The sequence below is a fragment of the Apteryx mantelli genome, chromosome 9 (assembly GCF_036417845.1).
Source record: "Apteryx mantelli isolate bAptMan1 chromosome 9, bAptMan1.hap1, whole genome shotgun sequence".
In the NCBI taxonomy this organism is placed as follows: Eukaryota; Metazoa; Chordata; class Aves; order Apterygiformes; family Apterygidae; genus Apteryx; species Apteryx mantelli.
The window spans coordinates 7,210,823-7,236,477 of record NC_089986.1 but is presented as its reverse complement, the minus strand read 5'-3'; the positions used below and the strand labels follow the sequence as shown (position 1 = coordinate 7,236,477).

Below are 25,655 nucleotides of genomic sequence, written 5' to 3'. Positions count from 1 at the left end.
CCCTCTAGCACACCTTTGATTCTTTCAAAATGAAAGCTTGATAGCTCCAGCTTGTCAAATATTACGGCTAAAACTTTCAGGTTAAGACCAGCAGATGTTTCAGAATACCCACAAGTTTTTCATGCCTCATTCGTAAAACGCTAGCACGTCCAAAGCAATCTCTGGCTAGCTATTTACACAAAAGGGGGAGGGGGAAGGGGGGAAATAGAGGAAGCAATGGGGATGGGAGGTTGCTGGGAGCTTTTTTCAGTTTTTTATTTTAAGAAAAGGTAGTTCACCTCAAAAATTGCTTTGAAATCATAAGCCTACAGGGGGAATGTATGGTTCTTCCTAGTATGGAACAAAGCAGCAGAGTTAAAGCCTTTACTGCCACCGTGTGGCAGTCAATTAACCTCTCCGGCTCTTGCATGATAACACAGACTTCTTGAAACATTGCTAAAAACTGGGGGACGGGGAGGGGGCATGCTTTAACTGAAGCTCGATTTAACATTTAAATCAGCAGTAAAGAAGTCAGACATAGCTGCTACAAAGAGGCAGTTACAAAAATTACAATTAGCAGGATTTAGCATACTATGTTACAATCTGTCAGCACGTGATTCTGAATGTGCCAGGGCAAGAGGGAATAGACGCACATATTATATAGAGCCTAAATTTTTTTCAGAAAAAACATTTTCCACTCTTTTCTGTTGTTATACTTATTAGAATGGAGAGACTGAAAACAGGTGGTTGAGCCAGACTGAAGCAAATTAAAACTTCTGTATCAAATACTTTTCCCCCTTGGTATTTAAAAGGTGAAGGAAGAGCAAAAGGCCAAGCTTATTCATGAGTTCCTAGATGAGATCTAAACAAAATAAAACTAAGATGCTATCTTAACTACCTCTCTTAAAACGGGCATGTGTTTAAAAACCCAGACAGACAAATATTGTACAGTAAGACTACAGAGTGGAACATAAAGCATTTCCATCTTAAACACAAGTTGTTTCAGCTGCATGTGCTGCACTTATATTCTGCAAATTTAGATGACCGATATACGTATATTCTAGGACAATTAAAACGTTAACTGAAAGTCTCTTGCCCTAATTGGAGGGGATCTATACCTCAGATAAGTAGTTTTCTGGCTGTGGAAAGCACATACTGAGCTTCTAAAATGTGTGGAGGCCAGTGCCTCCTTTATTTCCCTGTTTAAGGTTATAGGCCTCTGTTTATAGGAGGAAGATGCTTCATGTCTCTTGCATTAGGGTGCCCAGACAGATAAGGTGTAAAACAGAGTTCAACCCAATACAAAAAGAGATAAACCAAAATATGTAATTCTTAATGCTGGGAGGTACAATAAAACAGTGCAAGAAGCAAGCAGAAGGCAATTCTGTTTAGACCTGCTCTACTGAAGATCTGCAGTGCAGAGCTTAAATTATAAATAAACTTGTTTGTGGTAGGGGAGGGTGTGATTCCTGAATTCATTTTAAGTACTTATTAGCTTCTGCAGAAGCTAACTTTCAGCCCATTTCCTATTCCACTTTAACTACTCAGTTGCAGACAGGCTAGAGCAAAAGTTTTCTGCTCTACTTCTCCTGGAGCACGTCCACTATTAACAAGTTCTTTAGCTTCCTGCATTTCAAACAAAACAGCACAAAACATTTTCAGTCAATGACATGGTTCTAGAGCACTTACTGCATCTGCTTTACAAATTGTGTTAGCCACGTGCCGACACAATGTCTTCAACCAGTCTTCTTTAGGAGGTTCTTCAGCTGTCATCTGGAAACTGAGTAGCTTGTTGTTTTGTTCTGTAGGTGGTCGCACAACTAAGGCGAAAGCTTTGTGGCAATCTACAGTTTAAAAACATGTCAAGAAGTGAAGACAAAGAAGAATCAGATTTCATATAAACCTAGAAATAAAAATCTTTGGAAGAGTTATCCCTCCATCTGCCTGGTACTAGACATAGAGGCAACACAACGTGGTGCAAGGATTTGTCTTTATTTGCACAACAGCGCTACTGTCAGTGATACAACAGCTATGTGTTCTGTCTGCATCCTTCATGTATCAAGGGGCTGCAAACAACTGTTCAGGCAACTTTAATCACCAAATAGTTTGCATGCTATAGTTTGCAGACTAGTCAATCTTACTGGATTTAACAGTAGATGTCAATCTCATTTTTTAAGTCATGAAATGTCAGACAGATTATTTCTTTACTGACAGAGAACAAGGCGAGCAACATTTACCTATTTTGCAAGACAGGAATAAACAACAAGAAGTTGGTATTAAGTATGACATACTAAAGTACTCAAGTTACTATTTTATTGTTTAAATCCGACATATGTTGCTCCCTTGATAGTAGAAAATTAATCCACTGCTGATACTCCTCTATAGCAGGCACAGCTGAAGCATGCTGAACGCAGTCAAGAAAGAGAAATGAGACTGCACCACCTTCAATTCAGAAAAGATGCATCAGAAAAGCAATCCCATAAGAGAGAGTAGCTGACCTCTCCCAAGATTTTAGTGTACTCAGGCTCGTAACAATCAGTAAATGGTATGCTGTAACTGGTTCCCATCACATAAGTCTCAAAGTAAAACTAGGTATTATACTGCAACAAGAACAAAACAAAAACAGAATACACCCACACATGCAAAATACAATACAAATATACCTTAGCATTCTCTCCCATGACAGCAAACCTTCATCCTCCGAACTACAGTTTTCAATAACTATCATGGTACTTCAAAACATACAAACCTTCCGTCTCCCTGATGTCTAACACTTTCTTGATCTGGGAGAGAGGCATGAGAACAACATGCTTGAGACATGCAGGAGGCCTGGTGTGGCCATGGGGACTCTTGAAAGCACCAATAACTTTATGCCGTTTCCTTGCAATCTGCAGTTAAGCAGAAGACAAAGAGGTTAAAGTTAGAAGGTATATTGCTAATGCCTTGTTTCCCTTCTATCCTCTTATTTTTCAGTATATGGGAATGCATAGGAAGCCTTGCTACAGAGACACACTCTAAAGAGGTTACATTACCCTATCACATAAGTGTTCATTGAGCTCACTTACCTCACTGTTCACTACCTAAAGTCTTCAAGTGGCCCAACAGTACTTGTTACTTAGCATCAACACCCTCACCTCTACAAAGAGTCAGAGGCAAAGCAATTTTGCATCATAAACCTCAATTCTACCCTGTAGAACAAGGAAAGGCCCTTTGAAACCTACCACAAGGCAGTCTAGATTTAAACAGACAAGAGGAATGTCTACGCGCATGAACCAGTTTAGGCTGTGTTGTGTCCCAGAAGAACACTTTGCTCCTGTGCATACAGCCCTTTTTAATATAGGAAACAGCATGTGTTTTTCTGTGCAGGAATTACTGCAGGCTTTAACAAAAGCAGTACATTTTTTACAAAAGGATGTACTAACAGGAGCACAGTAATCCTATTCAGAAAGAACATGTGACAGTTGCATAACGTACAGCAGAGAGCATGATGTTCCAGAGAGGAATTCAGAACAAGCATCAAGAGATGATGACCCTAGGCTTGCCAGATGATAAGCATAGGATGAAGTTGAGCCAATTCACAGGACAGACCTGCCCTGAATATCTTTAAAAAAAAAAGTTGTTACATGCAAAATAGCCATTATTTTAAAAAATTACTTTTTGAACAGTACGCTGCAGCAGCAAATCAGACTGTTTTATTTATAATGGTATTGCATTCTCAATGGAATTACTCTCCTTCAAGTCAGTCAGTTACCAATGTAGACCTCTGTGGCAAGGAAGACTGGAACAATCACAACCAGGTGTCATGCAATAATTGTATCAAGTTGTGTGGGTTTTGCTTGGGTTGGGCAGCAGAGACCTGTTGGTCAGTTTTTACTTTACCATGGCTATCTTCCACAGCTTATATCTTATACAGGAGCTAAGCTGAGATGCTGTATTAAAAGCATATTCATTTTCCTTTCCTTCCTTTGGAAGGAATGGAAATCGCACCAATTTGACTCCCAGGAAGAGTTCATCACTAGTCAGAACAATAAGCTATTTTATCTTTAAGTTATGCTTAAATCACTGATTTCAGATTAGAGTGGTCTTTTACAAATCCCCAAAAGCATGTCCACCCAACGTTCTTTACTGCTGGAGACAATAGGTACTTTACCAGTGTCCTTCACAACCTCAATTTCTCCACTTAAGTCTCCAAAACCCAGTTAGATTACTCTTCCTCCCAGTTCTTCCTAACAGCAATTACTGGCATACTGCTGCTGCAGACATTTTATATGTGCTCTTCTATTATTTTTTGTAGTCTAAGTACAAGCAGATAGGCCTACCTCAGAGGCCCACTATCACATTACTTTTAATTTTACTCATATTAAATACAAACAAACCTTAAAAGGGCCAACCTGCTGCTGAGGCAGGGAATCCAACACTTTATCCACTGGTAGTATTCAAAGTGCAATTCAGATAAGCAGTTTAATACTTTGAGAATTAAATATTCTGCTCTAAACAGAGCAATAAAGCATACAGATACTTAATTTCTATTGCTCAGAGGAGAGTGGACACTAGCAAACAATGCAGAAATGCTACTCTTGCATTTACCTATGGAAAAAAGTTCAGTGACTGGCAAGACAAGCATCAGTCATCTATGATGCCAGTTTTCAAAACAACATATTAAAAGTACTAGTCTTATTTCCAGGAAGCAATGTTAATTCCCTTTTCTAGACAAAAATGCCTTTCATTGCTCTTCACTATCATTTTTTTGATCTGGCTGCAAAACAACCATCCAGAACTGACTAGCTGCTCGTGTTCGCTTATACAATAGCTACCATAAAAGTAACATCAGCATGCATTGCACTATCAGATTGCCCTGACTTAATTATGCTTCACAATGCTTCTAAATTTTACTTGTTTGTATTGTTTAGCATCAAGCATTTTGTAATTCAATTCACAAGATGTACTTACATAGTAATCTTACCTCTAGACAATCATTAAACAGAAAGAGTGTGACCTGCTCTCCCCTGTCACAGAGGTCATCACCAAGCGCAACAGTTTCCAAACGCTGAACTAAGCTTCGGTGAGAGGACAAGAGATTGGCCTACATAATAGAAGCAAAAAAAGCTCATTAAGCATTTAATTCAAGGGATGAATTACCACTTGCAACTTAATACTGGAAATCTGTTTAAACAGTACCATTGCCTTTTAACCTTAAGTACTTCTGCAAAAGGAGCAAACTAGCGCTCAGTCATTTTACAGGTCCACAACTTCAGAGAATTTACTTACTGGGCATCCATCAACTTCATAGACAACATCAAAGATCTGCCTTTGTGCTTCTGTTTTTCTTTTGTCTTCATTAATGTGTCTGAAGGAAGCATATTATATTTATTTTCAGTATCAAGCAACAGTAAATGAATGCACTGTATTTAGGATGTATAAAACTAATGAAGTTGAACATTAAGAGATATAGTTCATACAGCAGTAATGGAAAATGCAAAAATCAACCACACTTGATCATTTAGGAAAAAAATGCCCAAATACCATATGCTAAGTATATAGGAAACTTCAGATCTAGAACAACACTCTTGTGCATGTTATCAGTAGCTAATATAATCAGTTGGTTAATACATAATTTTTACAGACAGATTTTGAACTAGGGACCAATCCAATACAGTTCTTTATATCCTGTAGTTTCCCTCAAGCCAGAGCTACAGCTCACTGAGCTCAAGGATCAAGTGCAAGTATAATTACTATATAAAAAAAAAAAAGTTTTGTTGTTAAAATTAAACATTTGCCAAATAACAAAGGCTGTCTCATTGATGGAAGCATACGTTACACTTCAAAAGAAGTGAGACTTACCTAATTAGCTTAAAGCTAAAGCTATTTAACTGGCAGAGTGATGCCAGGAGTAGCTAAGACAGGACCACTAAAAAAGACTAATCTTCCACCAGCAGCACGTTCTCTCAGTGGAAACACACATATACCTCAAGATTTAAAGACCACATTTCTTCCACTATGGAAGGAACATATAGAAATAAAAGGGTTGGAACAGAACAGAGAAAATTCAAAAATTCAACTTCATGCTGAGGCAGGGAGTCAGCAGTTGTTCAGATAGAAGTACTGGATGACAACACCACAGACTCCTTTAAAAGCTCTGGTATAGAATGAGCATGACAGCAGCAAAAGGGAGACTGGTCTGGTAAAGCAGAGATATAGTTTAAACCTTTCATATTCTGTTTTCCCTCCATCCATTCTTTTGAAGGGGAATCCTGTAACAATCATGGTAGTCACCACACTCTGAAGAACATGTACAATTATGTATACTTACATGGAGACTAAATGTATGGCAACAATATGCTCCAAGTTAGAGCAATATAGAAAGAACTGATAAATCTATATGTATAGCAGTATGTTTCATAAAATGAATATCACTTACGTCATCACTTCCTTTAATGATTCAATAGCTCTCTCTAGAGTTACTTTGTCTGGGTTTTCTTCTGCTGTATGCTTCTTAAGATCTACAGTTTTAAGGAGAAGAATAGCATTATAAATTTTCAGGCCCTTAAAAACTAATGATCTTGAGAATATGGAAAAGTAAAAATAGGAAGACAGTTTGCTTTGAAGTTAACACAATTTCACACTTAAAAACCTATTTCATCCCCATGAATTACCACTGCAGCCCACTAAAGGTCAGTTTAGAGTATTCTTCAAAGTCACACACATGTTCAATTACTTATGCACAACTGTATGTGTAGGTTGATGCTGAACACTTTTTTTATCCAGCCTCCAGATACAAGTTTAGCTGGATGTTAAGTGTACCATAATCAGCCAGTTAAGATGGCCCTCTATAGGCATTATTATCCACCGAGACTTACCTCAAAGTCAGCATTATCCCCAACACTATTCCTCCCTTTTCCCGCCCCACTCCCATCTCAAAAGAAACACAGAAAATTTCAGCTTAGGCCATAAAGCAAAGGAGATAACTGAAGAAATCACTGCTATCTTGGAGTTCAGACAGTCTTGATTAAGTGGTGAAGTAGACTAAGCAGCAATTGTCCATGCATCTCATTAGAAAATCCCCTCCCATACACACACCACTCAACTCCCAAACTATTCAAAGTCAACCAGACTATGTGCTGTTTTCCCTAAAGTGAGAAGATAGACATAGAAACCTTTTCCTAACTAAAACAAAAGGTGTTTTTAAGATTTATTTTTAAATAGATAATCACTATTAGAGCAAGTGTTTCATACCAAGTGGGATACATGAAGTTCAAGCCTTGTCTCTAGCTAGCTGCATTTGAATTTAAATTATATTTATATTTGAAAAGACAAAGCTTATCAGAGCACACTTTTCCCCTACCTGCATGCTGCAGCCAAATATATGAACAACTGAAATTTAGCCAAAAGTATGTTTTATTCAGTAATTGGTCTTGTTGACTGCCACTTAGCACGATTAACACTCAGCATCAGACTTGCTTTAGTGAGGAAAGCCATTCCTAATTATGACAAAAGCAGCCATTTTCTTAGTTTTAATACCTTCATAGACAGACTAATGCAAAAATACACAATATCATTAGATTACCATTTAGAAGCAGAGCAACACTAGGCAGCCTCTGAACAGGACGGATAAGGAGTTCAGCTAGGCTTTGACGGCCACATTCTGGTTTAGCTTGGTTTATCTGTGGGAGAAGAAAGAGGAGAAAGGAAATAATTCTTATTTTTTCCAATGAAAAACAGGAGAAAAGTTGTTTTCCTTGAAACTAGTATTGTGTTAAAAATTTTGGGGAACTGCGCAACACAGATGCTCTTGATGCTCAGTCACTAACAGATCACGTTAAAAAACATGTTGTATTCAAATCTACACAGTATTTTTAGTATTTACCCCTTTATGTTCTCAGAATATCTAGTTTTAAATTGTCCATATTATCATCCCCTCACAGTCCATATTCCAGATGCTGATGCTAAGGTTTGGGGATGGGGAGCATTCTCATTCGCTTCCCCATCTTTTAGTTATCAGTATTTGGATGTAATCCCCTGTATCTCAGAAAAAAAGGAAGTGAAATTTGTCAGTTTGATTACCCCATTATTTGACAGACACTCGTCAGATACAAAAGAGGAGTTTAAGTCGTACTGCACTATTAATGAACTATACACATTAATAGATGAGATCATCTTTTTCCCTAGATCTCCACTGTTATGCTCCTATTCATTAGTCACAAGAATGTTGAGAGATTCTACCCCCCTGAAACTTTACAGCTGATGAAGGTAAGTTAAGTTACTTTAAGAAATACAAGTCTTCTAAGCACATAGAGAGGAACCAATGAAAGAGAAGCAGCTCTAATTATCTTTACAGAAAAGTAAAGCATGTATTTGAGAGAGTATAATCAGAATCTACTTTTTCATTAATAGATTCATACAATCCAAATAGTTTGGAAGTTGCATAACGGGCAGGGGGGGACAGGGACGGGACCAATTGGACCTTTTAAGAAAGAAAAGTCTTCTGAAGAGCTTGAGGGATTGGAGTTCAAATCCCTTCCTTTTTCCATTTTGCCAATAGATGTTCACATTCCTCCAAGCTTTCTCAGTTCTACATTCTTCCACCTTTTGCGTTAAGTAGTTTACTTGGTGATGAGTCTCCACATTCTACTTAAAAACTTAGTTTCACAGACACTTACCTTTAGGAAGGCGTGAAACCTTGGCTTCTGTTTTTCACATCTTGTAATAGTTTCCTTGCTCATTTCAAAGAAATTCACAAATGGAGGGTATGTTTTCAACAAGTCTTTTGACTGAAAGATAAACAACTGTTATGTCTCTGCTTTACATATCATGTAGCATTGTCCATATATTAATATGCCCTGAGATATACAAAGCTACTCAAAGGCATAGTTTAATAAAAATAGTAATAAAAACATGCAAGCTCACAACACAAGCTAGATATTTTGCATGCCAGATGCCAAGATTTAATGTTGTTGATTAAACGCAGACAGCTCTAAAGAAAAAGTCAAGTACTTATGATGTGACAAAAATTGCTGAGCAGCTCTCAAGGAAAAGGCAGATCCTCACCTAGCAAGATATTTTTGGCAAGAATTTTGCAAGTTGCATACAGATATTTTCCCCATGGCATACTATCATCTTTGAAACATTAGGCCATCACAAGCAATGTTTAAGACAGAACTTTTGAAAGCAAAGCACCATTTGCCCCAATAGGATCAAGTCAGTGAAAGCACAAGAGGTCTAGCAGACATATCTTAAAATGCATTGCAGTCCCAGACCTAGTTTCCCTGTCCTGCACATTCTGTACTGTGGAAAACAAGGAGTCTTTATGCACTTTTATATTTCAACGCTTGAAGGAGGAATGCAAGGTGTTCCTGTGAAAAGCAGTTTTTCCAAATTCTTTACTACTGATCAGAAGCAACAGACAGCTAAGTTTACAGGAAGAGTCCTTCTTAACATCTGAGGGAAAAGCATGTCTGTACTGTTTTGAATTAAAGTTCTCAAACCACATCTATTACAAGTGCGCAGGTATATACATTTCAGCTTGATTGTGTAAGCTTGGATTACCTCTACAAGCTAACTGTATCATCTAACTTGTAAATACTAATTCTAAACAGAAAATGCAGCAAGATAAACTAGTACTCTTCTTTCCCACTCAACAGTGATTTAATTGTGTTTGCCAGTTCCTACAAGTAGATTATTTATCTATAAAAGATAATAGTCTGTAGTAGATCTAAAGCATAAAGTGAGAAACAAACTTACATATCTAAGAATGATATCACCAATACTTCTGCTTTCAGTCCAATTCATCATAAGATCTTCCAGGTCTTCCTAAAATATATGCAGGGGTGGGAGAAGAAAATATGAGCCATCCAACCAAAACAGCCATCACAAGCCTCTGTACATAATATTTATATACTGTGGGATAGTTTGCATGCCATTCCAACTGCCACACTTTGCTTGCTACATAAAAGAGAACTGTTGAGTATAGTTATGCTGGGCAAGAAGACATTTACTACTCTTAACTGATATATCTGATTAACAGCTCGTCAACTCCTCTTGACCAGACCTCTCTAGTTAAGTTTCTTCTCTAGTTCTAACTCAAAATAAAATCCAAGTTACAACCAAAGTTGAGACAGGAGACATGAATATGGAGAACTAGTTTAGAAGAATTACATTTACCAGAAGCAAAAGCTAGACTAACTGTGAGGATACATAGAAGATATTTATCTGTAGGATACTGTTGCGAGGAACACTATAAATAAAGACTGTAAAGCAAAAGTTATTGAATTATTAAACACTTTGCCACCACAGAAGACAAACAGTACTTTGTTAGCATATGTAGCGTTAAAATAGTAAGTAATAATAATAATAATAATAATAAAATCCCAGCATTCCAGATCTCTAACACTGGTCCATTTACTGCATATCTTAACCCTGCTAGAATGTGAACTCCATAAAGCTGTAAGATGGACCAGTGTTCTGCCAAGCATATAGTCAGCATGGAAACATACAGCTAATAAAACAGGCAATCCTAAAATCTAAGCAACTTCTGATTAAGCCTCTGGTCTGTCAAACCAAACATACAGCTTTGAAGCAATGCAAGCAGAGTGTAGCAGTGCATCAGTACTAGACAACTCTGCCACAAGACAACACCACTGTGTCCACTAAACTACTGAACACATCAAGTGAAGTTTAAAAAAGTATATGCAGAGTATATGTAAAATTGAATTAATTGTAATTAGAAGAGTGCAAAACTAGTATAGGATTCCAAGTCCATAATAGAAGGCAGGATTGAAGCAGAACTAGCGTAGATTTCCCTCACTTGCTGCACCAGGGTGTCAAGGAAAGTGAGATCAAGCTGTTAAGCTTGTATCAGCTTGATAAGGATCAAGCTTATTCACTGTCAGCTTATAACAGGGCCACAAGGGCACAACCAAAGTTCAGGATTCACCTCAAGTGAAGGGGATCCATCATTAACATGGGTTTGTTTCTGCCATCTATCCTCTTATCTTAATCACACTGAAGAGGAAGGAAAGCAGACAACGACCACATCCATGCAACTTTTGTCTACAGCGCATGCTGTACAATCCTAGTTGTCACGCGAGCAAACATGCTCTGCTTTCCTCTCCTTATCTCTGTGGGTACATATCAATAGCTATCAGTGATTAACTAGACATGATCCCAAGAATTAAAAAACAAAAAACCCACTTTGAGTTACAAGCATCAGTCCTCAAGCCCCTTTTTTTTAGGAGCCTATTGTTAAATGCAGACAGGAACAGATATATGCCATTATTTAACAGAGATTTTATGACTTCATATTTGATGAACACCAGCAACAATCTGCTGTGAGACCTAGTGGTGGTTTCTTGTAGCAGAGAGCTTAAAATCCAAATCAAAACATATGTTAAAAGAAATTAAGAGAACTCAAGAATACAATCTGATAGGGAACTTTAGTCAGCACTTAATGGGCTTCGATATCAGGTCAACATCTTTAGAGGTGGAAATCTAAGCCAGTTTTAAGGAGATGGTAATTTTTGAAAACTGGCTCAAAACCCTTTAAGGAAGAGTAAGTTTTTCCTACTAGGTGATAAAAGCCAATTTTCTTTAACATGAAGATACCTTACAGGAATATGTCTAGAGGCCAGAAAAAAAAAAAATAAGGAATTTTCTTTTTTAGTTCCAGAGCTTTAGCTATCCTTGCAAGAGTCCTTGCTCTTTGCTTTAGTAGAAACACATGTTAAAAGCACTGTGAGATTTAGCTTCCCATTTAAGACCACTGGCCCTTTTGACCAATTTTGCATAGGTTATGGAAGACCTCTTATTGGAAGAGGTAATGAAATGGGAACAGGACAAGCCAGGTCATGAATGGCAATATTAATTACATGCAAAATACTCAAGATTCCAGCTCACATTTACAAATAAGTGTTAAATCCTAAAATGCATTTTGGATTCATGCATAACTCCATAGGTTGAACAGTACACAACATACTAGGTGAATTTATATCCATCCAGCAGATATGACTTAAAGCATGCAGATAACATTCTGAGTCAGTGTCAAAACTTTCCCTACAGAGGGGTTGTTACAGAAAAAGCTTGCCTTGATTTTAGTGTGCACATCAAGAATATCTGGAATACTGCCAAATATGGTCTTGATCTCTTCCTGTGCAAGGATTGGTCCTCCAAGTTGTCCTTCCTTTTCCAGCGGTACTTGAAACAACTGATGAATTAGAGGATAGAGGGAGGGGGGAAGAGACAGAGAAAGAAAGAGACCAACAGAGTCATTTACTAATTTCTCTTCTCCCTCCCATCCTCCCCTCACTGGGTTAGAAGCAGTTGTGAAAGTAGTCTTTTTCTTCCAGATCACACTTTTCTGCACAACCTTGAGGCATTCTGCATCCATTTAGCAAACTGTTATAGAGGAGGGGCTTTAAGACACAAGCACTGTTCTACACGTCACTACAGCTTAACCTCCTTTCATCTCTTTTTCTACTCAGACACATTTTAACTCATTTTTTAAGTATTTGATCAGCTGCAGTGGAAATGAACTTCCTAGAGCTGAAGCTTTTCATCTAAGCTGTTTGCTATTCTGATCTTCCTGGAGTATCTTAAAAAAGACCCCTTTACTAATACCTTAAAAACTAGAGTCATGAAGATACTATTTTCTTGAAGTTTGGTATTTCCATACCAACTACAAACCCCACTACAGATCCAAGGTTATAAGTTCAGCCTTTTTGATTTAGATAATAAATGTTTTTAACACATCATTTTACTGACACAAGACTTACTTTCCACTATTGTCTTTTATGGACCTCCAAAACTCCCAAACCCTCAAAAGGCTGAGGATCACAGGTTCGGGGGAGGAAGCAGGGGAAGGGGAAAAATACCCACTGATCTAAAACGCTAGATGTCTTATTATAGCTGAAGAAAAGCACCTGCTTTAAAACCAGCTTACCTGAATGATTGTTGTGAGGATATCAACGTAGTTACTTTCTGTCTGATACAATTCCTTTGCAACCTGCCATCTTGCAGACTGCTTCAGTGGCAGAGGAGTTGAGTTTTTAGAAGGCCTTGCACAGGATTTTGGTGTTTCTGATGAGGAGATATTAGCAAAAGAGAACAGAGCTCTATTACAACACAGTCCCTGTAAAGCTCACCCTTAAAGACAGAAACCTTCAAAATTCTCAGGGCCTTTATTAAGCTATTCTGTAGGTTATTCTGCAGGTAACAGAAGTCTTTAGAGAATTACTTTATTACAGCCCTATTGTAAAATAGTAACAATAATATATTATTCTTCAAAATTAATCTTAAACTGGTAGACCATTTATTGGTCGTCCAATGACTTAACCTTCTCATGTTACATAGAAACTGAGGGTTAGATGCTGAACATTATTTATACATATGGTATGTACATATGTATTTTTCTATTTTTAATTTGCCATGTAAGCAGTTATCTTTCAGCTGCCAACTACCCTTGCATTAAGTATGTAGCTCAAAGCCATTTATTACGATCAGTATTCCCTTCCAAATTTACAATGTTTTATCCTATTAGAAAAAAAATTAGAGACACAAGTCATTATCTCTTAAAGCTTAACCTGATGGCAATCTGGGGCACTCTTAGTTTTTAATACTTATATGTGTATTTGATAGCAGAGAACCTTACTCAATCATTCTGATGTCAAAGTTCACTACTATCACAGTTAGTCTGAAATAAGTACCTTACCTGTAGTTTTCAAAATAGCAATCTTTCTGAAACTGCCTGCTGATGTTGTATTAGAAGAAACTTCCATGTCAGGGGATACAAGAGCATTAGCATTATCTAAGAAAGCTGGTCTTTGAGAGTAGGCTGATCCTTACTGCATTCCTTCTGAATTATCACTTACAGGCTGTGCCTCATGGAAATTACTTATTTGAGCTGTATACAGTTTTCTACCAGTAGTAACTCTTGATACCTCCTCCGTACGATGGAACTGAGACTTGTTTTTAAACTCAGGTACCAGCTTTTGACTAATCCACGATTTTGCAGTTTCCTCTCTTCCACAAGAACTATGCACAAAAACATTAAAAGCTCTTTGCCAATTAACTGATCAAAACAAGATGGCGATTTATACTCTTGTGAAGTTTTGAGTATAACACAGTTTGTTGGCATAAATAGGGTTACCTCAACAGAACACTTCAAAGGTCCAGGAGGAGTGGGCTTTGCAGGAATTTTCCCTTTAGTTCCTTTAGGAAAGGATCCTTTGTCCTCATCTCTGAGTATCCTACTGCAGGGGTTTTTAGATGGTTTACTGTTAACTACATTGCTTATTTGCTGCAGATTTTCAGCAGAGTATTCCAAGCATTTTTGAGTAATGCTGTCCTGTGCTTTCTATTTATCAACTGCAAATCTTTCCTTGTTTTCCTTCAGATTTGAATACGCTTATTATGATGACAGGAGGCAGCCTGGCCTCTGTCTGCATCTGAATTCCTCACTCACTCTTATTCTGCTTTCTACATACTTTGAAAAGGAGAAAGCCTGGAATTACTCAGGAAACCTGTAGCAGAACCTGTAAGACTTCCCCCACCACTACCATTATGACTTGTACAACTTGCAGCGAGCTCCTAATCATTGCAAATGTGTCTGAATGAAGGTTTTAGCTCTACCTCCATTGGTAGTACTTGACTCTGGAGTGTTAGAAATATCCAGCAAGGACCCAATGGAAAGCGAGTGTTCAGCTGATGGGCGTTTCCGAGGAGGGAACGGAGACATATCAGTTTCTCTGGTCAGTTGGGCAAGAGTCTCTTTCAAACGTCTTCTTTTACGGTTGCTGTTTGGTGTATTCAGAGAAAGCAGTGACACAGACTTTTTGAGGCCCGGACTCTCTGACTGTAGAAAAAGAAGAAAGTTTAGCTTCATATTTTCACTTGCTGTTTCCAGCTCAACTCAGTGCAAAGATGATGGGTTAGTTTTAGAGATGAGTTCACGAAATTCTTCTTAGGAAAGTTTAGGGAATCCAGACAAAGCACTTACTTTTAATTGGAAGCTACACTAATATTTGTCTGAATAATAAGTTTGACCTTTTGGAAGCAGGAAAAAGGTTTTCCAATGCTAGCAAATTCCACATGGCAAGCATAAGAGAACCATATATTAGTTGCTAAGTCAAGAGCAGACAGGCAGGCCACTTACATTCTTCAAATTAGCATGTTAGGTGTAAAATTTATAATGGCTTATCTGGAATTTAAATGTTGCTTTAAGAAGTTAAATCTCCGACTCCTACTGCAAATGCTAATTTTACAAGCTCCTTACTGCATGAGTTCAACATACCTTTTCAAATAAATACATGGACTCCCCAGCTCTGGCATCCATTTGAATGCTTCCCCAGAACCACTGAAGAAGGAAGAAAACAAACCCAACATATTATAGGGCTTCACATGCAGTTAAGAACATTCAAAATATGTATTTAAATTAAGATAGCTTGCATACCCATATGCAAACATGTGGCTTATTCTGAAAAGGTAAATTTGTCTCACATACTGGGTAGCATATGGTAATATTCTTTTAAGAATTTATCAATACTTACCTCTTGCTTTACAATATAAAGCTTTTTTAAAGGTTCAAATGGAAGATCTTTTACTGTATTTTCTTCAACCACTAAGTGTGTGCACCTTTCATCACCAACTGGTAAATAATGTCCTCCTAGATAAAGAAAATAAGATGAACTAGCAGAACTTCAGAAGATTACATTTAGAAATTAGTAGCTTACTTAATAGTTTTGTGACACCTAATATTAGTGGGAGAAGAACCAAGGAGAGGTGAACTCTTTAGTGCGCCAGTCGGTTGCTGGGCTTACGTTACACCCCGATCCTAAAAGCTGTCTACTGCTGGCAGTAAGTAGGATGTAGCATGAAATAGTGAAGTATGCATTGAAAAGCCAAGAGAACCTGGAGTTCAGAGGGCTTTAAAACCTCTCTAGTGGTAAATGCAGCATTCGTCTGAAAAGCTTTTCTTGTTTTTTAGAAGAGCAAGCCAGGAATAGTCACTCTAACTATATCCACAAGCTAGACATACACAACCCGTGTATGTCACAACTTTACAAGTAGTTTTAGGTAAAAGAGGTCAGGAAGAAAAGCAAAACTACCCAACTTTAATCTTTTTTGAGGAAGCCTTGCTGTTACAAGCTTGCTCTATTTCCATTTCTGTAGTTCTGTTTGTACACTTTAGAAATACAGGACTGGAGACTGTCAGTGATCTGTTAGGTCATTACTGTCAATAAGATTCTTTGCATTGTACTACACTACCAAAATATGAAAATCTTCCAGTGATGCTTCATATCAAAATTGTAAACATTATATAATTCACAGAAAGCATGTACAAAGTTACTTGACACAAAACTTATCAGAACTTAAGCAGAAAATACATGGTATGTAGCAGATTTTCCAGGATAGCTTCAAGCATCCTGTAATTATTTCTTTTTAAAATTGTATAGTTTCATTCAGACTTGGAAGTTTAAAGTCTTTAGTATTTACAGAAACTTATGCTCACACTGACATCTAAAAAGCAATTTGGCTTTCAAAGTTGAAGATTCTTCATTAAAACTTTAGGATTCATGATCCAGCATTTTAGCTTCAGTGAAATATTTGTACTAGTGAAATATTTATCAGATATAATCCCCATTCTTTTCCCATAGGTTAACTTTCATAAACAATAACCTTGCATTTCTGTCATTTCTTCCATGTTAGTTTTCTCTTCATCAGAGAACCCAAGGAAACTTAACATGCAGTCCTGGAAGGGAGGAACCTTGAACTGATTTCTAAAGTCATCATCAGCTGCACAGAAATCACTGAAAAGAGATGCACAGAAAGAGCCACTAAATCAGTGGTATGTAACTTTAAACACAAGTTTACAACACTGCTAACAAACCAGGTGTAAGTTTGGGGGAGGGAAAGCAAACACCTACATTTCATTCCTTTTCTCCCAAGCCTTATAAATCCACTCAGCTTTCATGATAGGAGTACCTAGACTCACAGCAATCTACAAAACAGGAAGATACAAGCTGTAACAAGTGAATTGTCCATTTAAGTCCTTTCCATATCAAGAAAAATTCATAACATTACCTTTACTTTAAGACAAATACTGCAAAAGATGAACATATTCTTTCAAGAATAATGTTTGACAGTGCTTTTACAGTTAAAAGTTACAATATATTAACTCTGCAGTGACTAACAGATATTATCAATAGCTATTTCAACATTTACTCAGAAGTGCACTGTTAGCCTGATATACTTCACCACTCACAAAAATGCAAAACCAAATCCCAGTTCCAGTTGAGCGCAGGACCATTCTTCTTCTTTCTATACTTTGTATAAAGACAAGCAGCCCAGCCTGCTTTCACTAAAGAGAAGACAACTATTCCAAAGGTGACTTCCATGACTACTTGAGAAAGATTGTTAGGTTCTCCTACTTTTTTTGTTTTGAGTTGGCAGAAAGGAATGTTTGAACTGAATTAGAAACTCCTTCAACTGGAAGATTAGAAAGACAAACTAGGAAAAAAAAAAAGCAACAGCTGACTAACAATTCAAACAAGGGAGAGTCAAGAGAGGTTACGTTGGCATTGCTATGCCCACTCATCTATGGTGCAAGCTGCAAATTAAATTGTATTCACTACTTAACTGAAGATGTCCTGAAGGATGCCATTCTGATGTTATTAGCAGTTAGAAAAAAAGCAGTATTTAAGCTTTCAAGTCTTTCTTAATATAACAAAAATAATTTTTAAGAGAAGATGCACAAAAATTGGGTTCAGTATTTCGCAAGTTACTTTGAAGCTTATCATTTGGATAGGCAAACAAAGTAGGCATATTGTAATATAAACATTTTTTGGTTGATGCGAAGATAATGTTAGTACTTAAGCATTTTGGTTCTTGTTATTTACTATACCGGTCTATTATAAACTTTCCTGCATTCAAGCAATTTCTATTATTTGGAACAATATTAGAGACAAAAAGGTGTCAAAGCTCAACACCAGATGGAGATAAGCTTGCAGTTAACAATTCATTGTTGTTAGTACAGAAAAAGCAGTAACTTACAAACTGAAGTATAAATTACAGACTCAGTCTACAAGAGCTGAATTCTGAAAGTTTCCTTGGAGCATCAACTCAAGCTTACATACTCTGAATTTGTCTCCTTGTGTTGAGTTAGCCACCAGATGTGTAACTTTTGAGCTAAAGTCTCTTCGAATAATTCCACCCATATGATGAACCAAGGTCACCAGCTTAACCTGAAAATTAAAGGTGAAAAATTTTCAGTACACCTTTTGAAGTATGTGGTGCAGAGTGAAAGAGGTACAAACATGGTTTACAATGTCACTTGCAGGAGGTACACCAAACGATTAGGAATGAAACGCTCCATTTTGTTCTGGAGTTAAAACAAACTGTTAAGAAGATATAGCTGGTACACTGGAAGAACTGGTAACCCCTTTCTTAAGGTTTTATACGGCCTTGCTGTGCAGCTTGAGGAAGACCATCCAAGCCACCACTATTCTCGTGATCATCATACATAATGCCTTTGCCTTTTCACATGCTAGAAAAGAGAGTCATGTTATCCATCACTGATATGGCCAATTCTACCTGAAACAATTGCCAAAAGTTTACATAAAAAAAAGTGCAATCTGTCCAGTTTGAATCCAGCTGATCAAACCTAACTACTAGCCCTAACACTAGGTATAATTTTCATACATCTTCTTGTCCAGATGAAGATATAGAGCCATATTACCAATTCCCAGGTGTCTAATATGGAAATTAAGTGCCAACTGCATCACTAAAACAGAAAAGCAAAGTGCTAGAGTAACTAACCACTTAGTACTCAGATATGCCAAGACTAAAATACAAGACAGCATGGCCATTAGGTGCTCTGAATAGAGCTCCAAAGTTTTATTCAACCACACCGTTGCCTGTACAAGTAAGAGGATGTTATTGGGTAAAGGGTATCTTATCTGAAGTTTACACTGACAAATCTTTAAGACCTGTCGAATTTCAATTGTTTAATGGCATTCAAAAGCCATATCACAGGACCTGGACAAGGAAACAGTTTTGTTCCCACCCTCAAATATCACTTCTTTGGGGAGAAAAACAAAAACCCAAATGCAACTCATTCCTCCATAGGACCTCTAGTCATGGTTAAACCAACCCTAGGTGATAGAACTGAAGAGTATTTTGAAATTAAGTTAAACATAGTTTTACCAATCCAAAACAAAGAGGTGAAAAAAAAAATCTTACTAATTCATCTTTCTTTCTGAATCCTGTAAAGCACAGTACCAAGTTCAACATACTTGCACAGTACAGTGGACGACATGAGAAAGGTAAAGGCTGAAACAGAAGTAGTTGGTTTATTAGTAAAATGCATGCAGTTTCTAATAAAAATTTAACATCGTCTTTAACACAGTTCTACTGTTCCTAGTATGAAAATGCATTATACACTAATTCAAGTCTGTGCACTCAGTTATGCTTCAGCTTCAGACTTGCCAGCGTTCTGATAAAGCAACTAGAGCATCCTCAAGTCCTGATGGCAGTGCTCCACCCTTTTTTTCTTCCCCAACCCACCTCCTTCTATGTAAAAGCCTTTGGAAATATAAAGGGTCTGCTAGACCATCATTTGCACGCTGCCTTTCATAATGGCATAATCCCAGCTGTTGGGTCAATAACTTCCACAACTACTGCAGTAGTTGTAGTCTTACGACTGTCTACCTGTCCTTCTCACTCAATACTCTAACACAATACTCTAAAACGGTATTAGAAATCTGCTTTCCTCAAAATTCTCTTAGTGAGAATACTTGTGACTGGCAAAGCAAAACATACAAGGATTTTGTTTTGAACACTTAATATTTAGAACTTGCTGTATGAGAGAACTACTCGGCTGATTTCATAAAAAGCACGTACCTCTCCTTTCCGTGCACAGTGCAGTACTACTGGAGGTCCAACAACACGGCAGTCTGCTTTGTAGAGGTTGTTAAAGATAGAATCTTGGAAGTCTGTTACAACGAACACTGTCTCAAACTCTGGGGAATCAGAATCTCCAAGCTCTTCTATTGTGTCCATCTTTATGTAGGGCACTTTAATTTCCTTGATTTATAGAGGTTGGGGGAGGAAGGGAAGCATCATTCAAGCAACATATTTAAAGTAGCATCATAATTCAACTCATTTTTATTTTGGACCAGTAGAGGGGAAAAAAGCAAAGAAAAAAAGGTAAATGCAAAGACCGTTCAGATTTCACTGACAGCCTCTTAAGATGTATTTGTCAAAGCTAGATGAGTTGCATCATTCCTTAGCATAAGAATAGCTACGAACTGCACCTAAAAAATTCTTAAAACAATTCTTTCTTTTGAAGAACAAGAATTGTAGTTATTTTAGTAGTTTAAGTATCAGTTCACACACACAACATAGTATTGGCAAAAATCTATACATGGAGGGTGGGGGAGAACCCTAATCAAGCACGCATGCTTAATGAAATTTCTCCTTCTAGATTGTCAGAACAGCCTAAGGTACTTCTGGATACTACCATCAGCTACAGTTTAACAAGGAGAGCTTGCAGAAGCAAGCCTCATGTGGCATAAGATCTAAAGTACAGAAATCAATTTAGTTCATTTCTTGATATTTCTAAAGGGTTAAAAAAAAAAATTTGGTCTGTTCCAATTTCAATCATTACTTCCAAATTTTCTTTTCTAGGTTTTTCACATCAAGAAACAGAGAACCACTTTTCACACTTAATTTTAAGTGCGGCTCTCAACTGAAATAGAGAGGTCAATTAACCAATTACGAAGCCAGTTCATAGCAAAAACTTATGAAAGTGTTGATTGAATATAAGCATGCATTTGAATGCCTCCTTTGATCTTTCTATCCCCTTGTTAGAAAACACAGCTAAGTAAGATCTGCAGATATTACTTCCATAGTTGAGAAAGTGTTTAAAAAAAAAAAGTGCCAATTTTGACGTGAGCTTCAAATGACACTATCAGAAACATTAGCTTATTTTGTGACCACTATGCCCAGTTAATAGAAAATAAACATATTTGCACATTTCAGTCCCAGTGAAGTGCAACATGCTGCATGCAATCACACGTGCTTAATTGCATGACATACCATATGAATAATACTTTTTATTAGTTTTTCTTCTGATTTACCAGGACTAGTTTCCTTTATCTTTATAACTGGTACTTCCATTATCTTAATGGTCTGTGGAAGAGGAGAACTTTAGTACAAAATCAGCAAGTTACTAGGGGAGTCTAAAACTGCACCATCTCATTATGGTGACTGTTTTATGTCAGACCCACATACCTCCAAGGCTTTCAGAAGCTCTTCACGTTTCCCTGCCTCCTGAACCAGAACCACTCTTGTTTCTATTTGAGGCATTTCTTCTGTTTAGAAAAAACAAAGATAATATTCATATTTCAATAGAAAAATCCATCTTGGTCCTAAATCAAGCAATAATGTAAAGAAAAGGTTGACTGTATCCTGTCAAAATACCTTCTTTTTTTTTTTTTAAATCAGGAACAAGCTAGATCTTAAAAATAAATGTTGCCTTAAGAAGCCTGTCCTTTTATTTAGGCATACCTAACTGATCATACATCCCAACTTTTAGAAGTGAAGTTAATCATCTTGTGCTTTTTCTCCCTTTACTGATACAGCTTTCAAAAACCTGAGGAGGAAGGGACAAGTGTTGCCTCCATGGTCTTTAATCCAGAAAAGGGCCACTGGATTTTGGCTACTGCATTACAGGCAAATAGAAATACTATAATTACACTACATAAAATTTTGTCGTTAAGCAAAACACTTTCAGTTTTCCAAAACTACCAAATATCTAAAAAGTCGCTGTAAAAATATGATAGTATTAAAACTGACTTCTCCCATTACCTTCAACATCCAAAACAGATCCAGGAAATATGTTCTCTTTTGAGTTTTCTATAATTTTTGAATCTAGAACAGAAGAATCAGCCAAGAGACTCCTCCCGGTTTCAGACATCAGTGTACTGTTGTCAGCCATGATTAAGTCTTAAGTTTCTCTCTTCAGCACCTAGAAGACAGATGCAATAATTTAAGTTTCAACTGCAAAAAAAGCTCATTAATAAGAAGAGTCCTATGAATAAGGCAATCAAGCAACTTTAGACTTCTGAAAAAACATTTAGACTCTTACTAAAATCCCACTCACACTGCTAGAGTAATTCTGAAAGAATACCAGGAGTCAAAACCTCACAGAAAGGACTGAAAACAAACCTATTACAGAAATGGTTTTAGGCAGGTTGCTCGCCACAGAAATCATTCATTTGTACAGAAAGCTGCACAGAGGGGGGACTTGAACCGAGCAGCAGGGAAACAAGGAGTCTAGTGTTCACCAAAAAAACATTTCATCATAAAACACTGACAAGGTGAAATCACTTGTTTGCTTCACTGATAAACTATTAATTATGAGCATGATATGAGACAAAGATTAGCATTGTTGATCTAGAACATTAGTAGAAGAATTAGGGTACATAAAGCATCTTGCTAAAATTTCCCTTTTTAGGTGAACTGGGCAGCATTACTTTGGTTTAATATTAGAGTCAGTGAAAGTGACCACCCAGGGAGTATAAGCAGCAGACCTTAAACACAGAAATACTAGGTTCCTCAAAAGTAATGAAAGTCCCTATGCAGTTAATAAGCATATATATAGGTCTAGATGTACGATCTATTGTACGGTCCTACATTAACTATAACACAGGAAAAGTGCCCATTCATCCTCAGATAAAGAGATTCTACCTTCTCACAAACAGAATATAGCTGTGCCCTTCCTGCCCATCAAACAAATTTGCTGCACACTGGAAAAATCTTAATCCTTTCATATTTTGTACAGGTAGCTACCTGAATCTTGTACCAGAAGATTCGTTCCAAGACACCTGCCCAAAATGTAGCACTTTTTCTTCTGTGCATCCAAAAGTACGCATTTCCCGTGACTCACTCATGCAAATTTAAATATTTGTGCAGTGATAGCAATACCTGGAATACCCTCTGTATCTGAACTGCTGTAGTGACATAACTCCTGTATTTCTTTGATGAAAGTAGCTCTCCTTATGATTGTAAATGCCCTTTTAAAAACTCAACCCCAAAATAATACATTAAAGCATTGCCTGAAAGAGGACTGCTGAGGTAGTAAAACCCAGGATAGCAGCATCCACCATTTTTCAAGTGTTGTAATGACTGTCCAATTAGGCAGAAAAGTAAAATCAGAAGACTAAAAACTGGGAGTTTTGCCATGACAGCAATATGGGGGGGGGGGGGGGGTTTGTCTTCTAGAGTTCAGGAGATCACGTCTGAGACTTTGGATAGGATACATAATGTCTTCATACCACATCAGATAAGCTCCTGACACTGCATTGAGCAATATGCAAATACCACAAACCTATCATAAGCCTAGGTATATTCAACTATCAAAACTGCCAGCTTTGTTGCAATTATAATGCCACACACAGCTCTGCATAGTATGGTCCTCTCTTCTGCCTATCTTCTCTCCTTATCTGCAAGGATACCACAAGCACTACAATAGAAGGATAACTAAGAACAGGTTGGGAAGAGCTGAAGCAAAACAGAGCAGTGTTCAGGCACTGAAGCAGTGGATCCCTGAGAAACATATGACAAAGAAGTTGCACTGTGGCCAGGAACCCAAGCCCTTAAAGGAGGAGGAAGCCCTAGTTGCTCCACTGCTGCCTTGTCTTGCAGGCTCCATGGAACCAAGTTTCCTAGCAGTGGGTCCTGGCCACACAGCTAGATTTTATCTTTTGTAGAAGAAAGACCTAGCATGAGGAAAAAGTAACCTCATCCAGAAAAGGTCTTTAGGGAATCACCTGTCCAGAAGGTTATGAAAATACCATCAGGAACAGTTACACATTTACCTTTTAATTTAGCAATGTGGACAGGGGATAATCTTGGAAGATTCCGCATTGTTAGTCATTATTACAGGACAGGCAATTTTATGTAAAATTAAACAAACAAACAAAAAAAGCTCCAGTTAAGGGTGCAACTAAATTAAAACCCTATAAGCTCTTAACCAAAAAAAAAAAAGTCTGTCACAAAGGAGCACTGATATGATTCCCATCATGCTGCTGTTGTTATACCTAACTACTTGTACATGAGCATGCACTTTCAAAGAGCTGCATAGTATATCAGGAAGAAGCCCATACTGTGGTCTGCACATGGAATTTTTTATGTGCTTTTCCAATGTTTTTTTTTTTTTACAATCCTCTATTACAGTGATCATATCCAACTTTTTTTACTACCCTCTATTATAGGTGTCACAGATTAAATAACGACATAATACTACTAGTCACTGGACTCGGACATTGACAGTTCCAAGAAATGGAAGAGAATGAACAGCGTACACAGAAGCCACAAACAACACATCCCCCCCTCACATAAAAGGCAGCAAGAGGCACCATCGCTACAGAATTCAGGTAGTTCACCAATGCACTTACAAACGACACTCCAGTCACCTGAGGAGTGCCTGAAGGTTACATAACACCCACGTCCCCAAATATATATGCTTTTAAGCAAGGAGATAATATTAGTCTTGCCCCGCTGTTTGTTTCCCTCCAGAGAAGCCACCCAGTAGAGAGACCAGGCTGCTGTGGTGTTGGGAGGAGGCCAGAGGCCAGATTAGATACCACCACCTACTCTAAGGTTATGAAGCTAGCAGGTGCAGGGCAGAGCCCGCTGAAGGCCCGGGGAGACCCCGGAGCGGTGCAGCGCAGCGGAGCTCCCCACGAAGGCCTAGGCCTCGCAGGTGCCCTCGGCGCAACTCCCCCCCCCGCCCCCGGCCCACCTCGGCCTGCCCCTCCCCAGGCCGCCCGCAGCCCAGCGCCGCCCGCCTCGGGCTCAGCCTCCCCCAGCCTCGTCCCAGCCACGCCGCTCCGCGTCCCCGCGCCAAACCCAGCCGCCCGCCCGCTCCTCGGCGCCCAGGCCCGGCACCAGCCCCCCCTCCCCAGCCACCAACCGCAAAGACAGCCTCCGCCACGAGCGGCCACCGACACCAATTCAAAAAGCGAGCCGGCGCACTAAGGGCGCCGCGCATTGGCTGCCCGCCGCGCCGAGCCGCGCCGAGCCGCCCCTCTGTAAGACGCCACCTCATTCGGCTTCACCTCGCGATGTCCCGCCCCCCTCCCCGTTCTTTTTGGAAGGGACTTTGGCTTCTGCACTCTCGGATTGGCTGCCGCCCCTGCCGCTCGTTGCCAGGCGGTCTCCCATTGGTGGAGGAGCGTTTCCAGAACAAATGAATAGGCCTTGTTGTGGTGCCCGAGAGCAGGTTGCTCAAAAACGAGAGGGGGAGAAGGGGGGGGGGGAAGGGGGTGGTGGTGCTTTGCCCTGATTGGTCGCTGGAAGGTTTCGAACGTTTCTAACGGCCGGGGCGGAGAGGCCCGGATGGAGGGAGCGGCAGCGGTGCCGGCCGGCCGAGGGGCGCTGTGGGGCCGCAGGCCGGGGAGGGGTGACCCCGCGGCGGGCCTGGGGCGCGCACAGCGGGTCCGTCCCGCGGCCGTAACCACTCGCACTGCAGACGCGTTCTTTCTCCCTCTCGCCGTTGCGCCCGAGCCGGCCTCCAGGGCAGCGCGGGGGCGGCGGTTAACGGCCGCAGCGTTCCCTCAGCCGCCGCGGCCGTCCCCGCCGCTGCTTTGGTTGCCGCGTCCTAATTAACGCCGTAATGTTGTGGG

General features: G+C 38.9%; 1 protein-coding gene across 2 annotated transcripts in view; it reads right to left on the bottom strand.

Moving 5' to 3' along the window:
* Positions 1-24,974, bottom strand: part of ECT2 (epithelial cell transforming 2) — a 31,580-nt gene extending 6,606 nt beyond the window's left edge. For both annotated transcript variants that reach the window (XR_010885000.1, XM_067301625.1), the window contains exons 1-22: positions 24,944-24,974; positions 21,835-21,994; positions 21,259-21,338; positions 21,064-21,156; positions 19,867-20,049; positions 19,207-19,296; positions 18,102-18,209; positions 16,893-16,966; positions 16,645-16,775; positions 15,516-15,631; positions 15,260-15,322; positions 14,599-14,821; positions 12,911-13,047; positions 12,056-12,175; positions 9,718-9,786; positions 8,637-8,747; positions 7,544-7,640; positions 6,398-6,479; positions 5,248-5,326; positions 4,943-5,062; positions 2,729-2,867; positions 1,669-1,823 (exon numbers count right to left, since the gene is read on the bottom strand). Coding sequence is in view for 1 of the 2 variants with exons in the window: in XM_067301625.1 (XP_067157726.1) it covers positions 1,669-1,823; positions 2,729-2,867; positions 4,943-5,062; positions 5,248-5,326; positions 6,398-6,479; positions 7,544-7,640; positions 8,637-8,747; positions 9,718-9,786; positions 12,056-12,175; positions 12,911-13,047; positions 14,599-14,821; positions 15,260-15,322; positions 15,516-15,631; positions 16,645-16,775; positions 16,893-16,966; positions 18,102-18,209; positions 19,207-19,296; positions 19,867-20,049; positions 21,064-21,156; positions 21,259-21,338; positions 21,835-21,964 (2,400 nt within the window). In the remaining variant the exon portion in view is untranslated. The remainder of the gene's footprint in view (positions 1-1,668; positions 1,824-2,728; positions 2,868-4,942; positions 5,063-5,247; positions 5,327-6,397; positions 6,480-7,543; positions 7,641-8,636; positions 8,748-9,717; positions 9,787-12,055; positions 12,176-12,910; positions 13,048-14,598; positions 14,822-15,259; positions 15,323-15,515; positions 15,632-16,644; positions 16,776-16,892; positions 16,967-18,101; positions 18,210-19,206; positions 19,297-19,866; positions 20,050-21,063; positions 21,157-21,258; positions 21,339-21,834; positions 21,995-24,943) is intronic.
* Between the last annotated feature and the right edge of the window lie 681 nt (positions 24,975-25,655).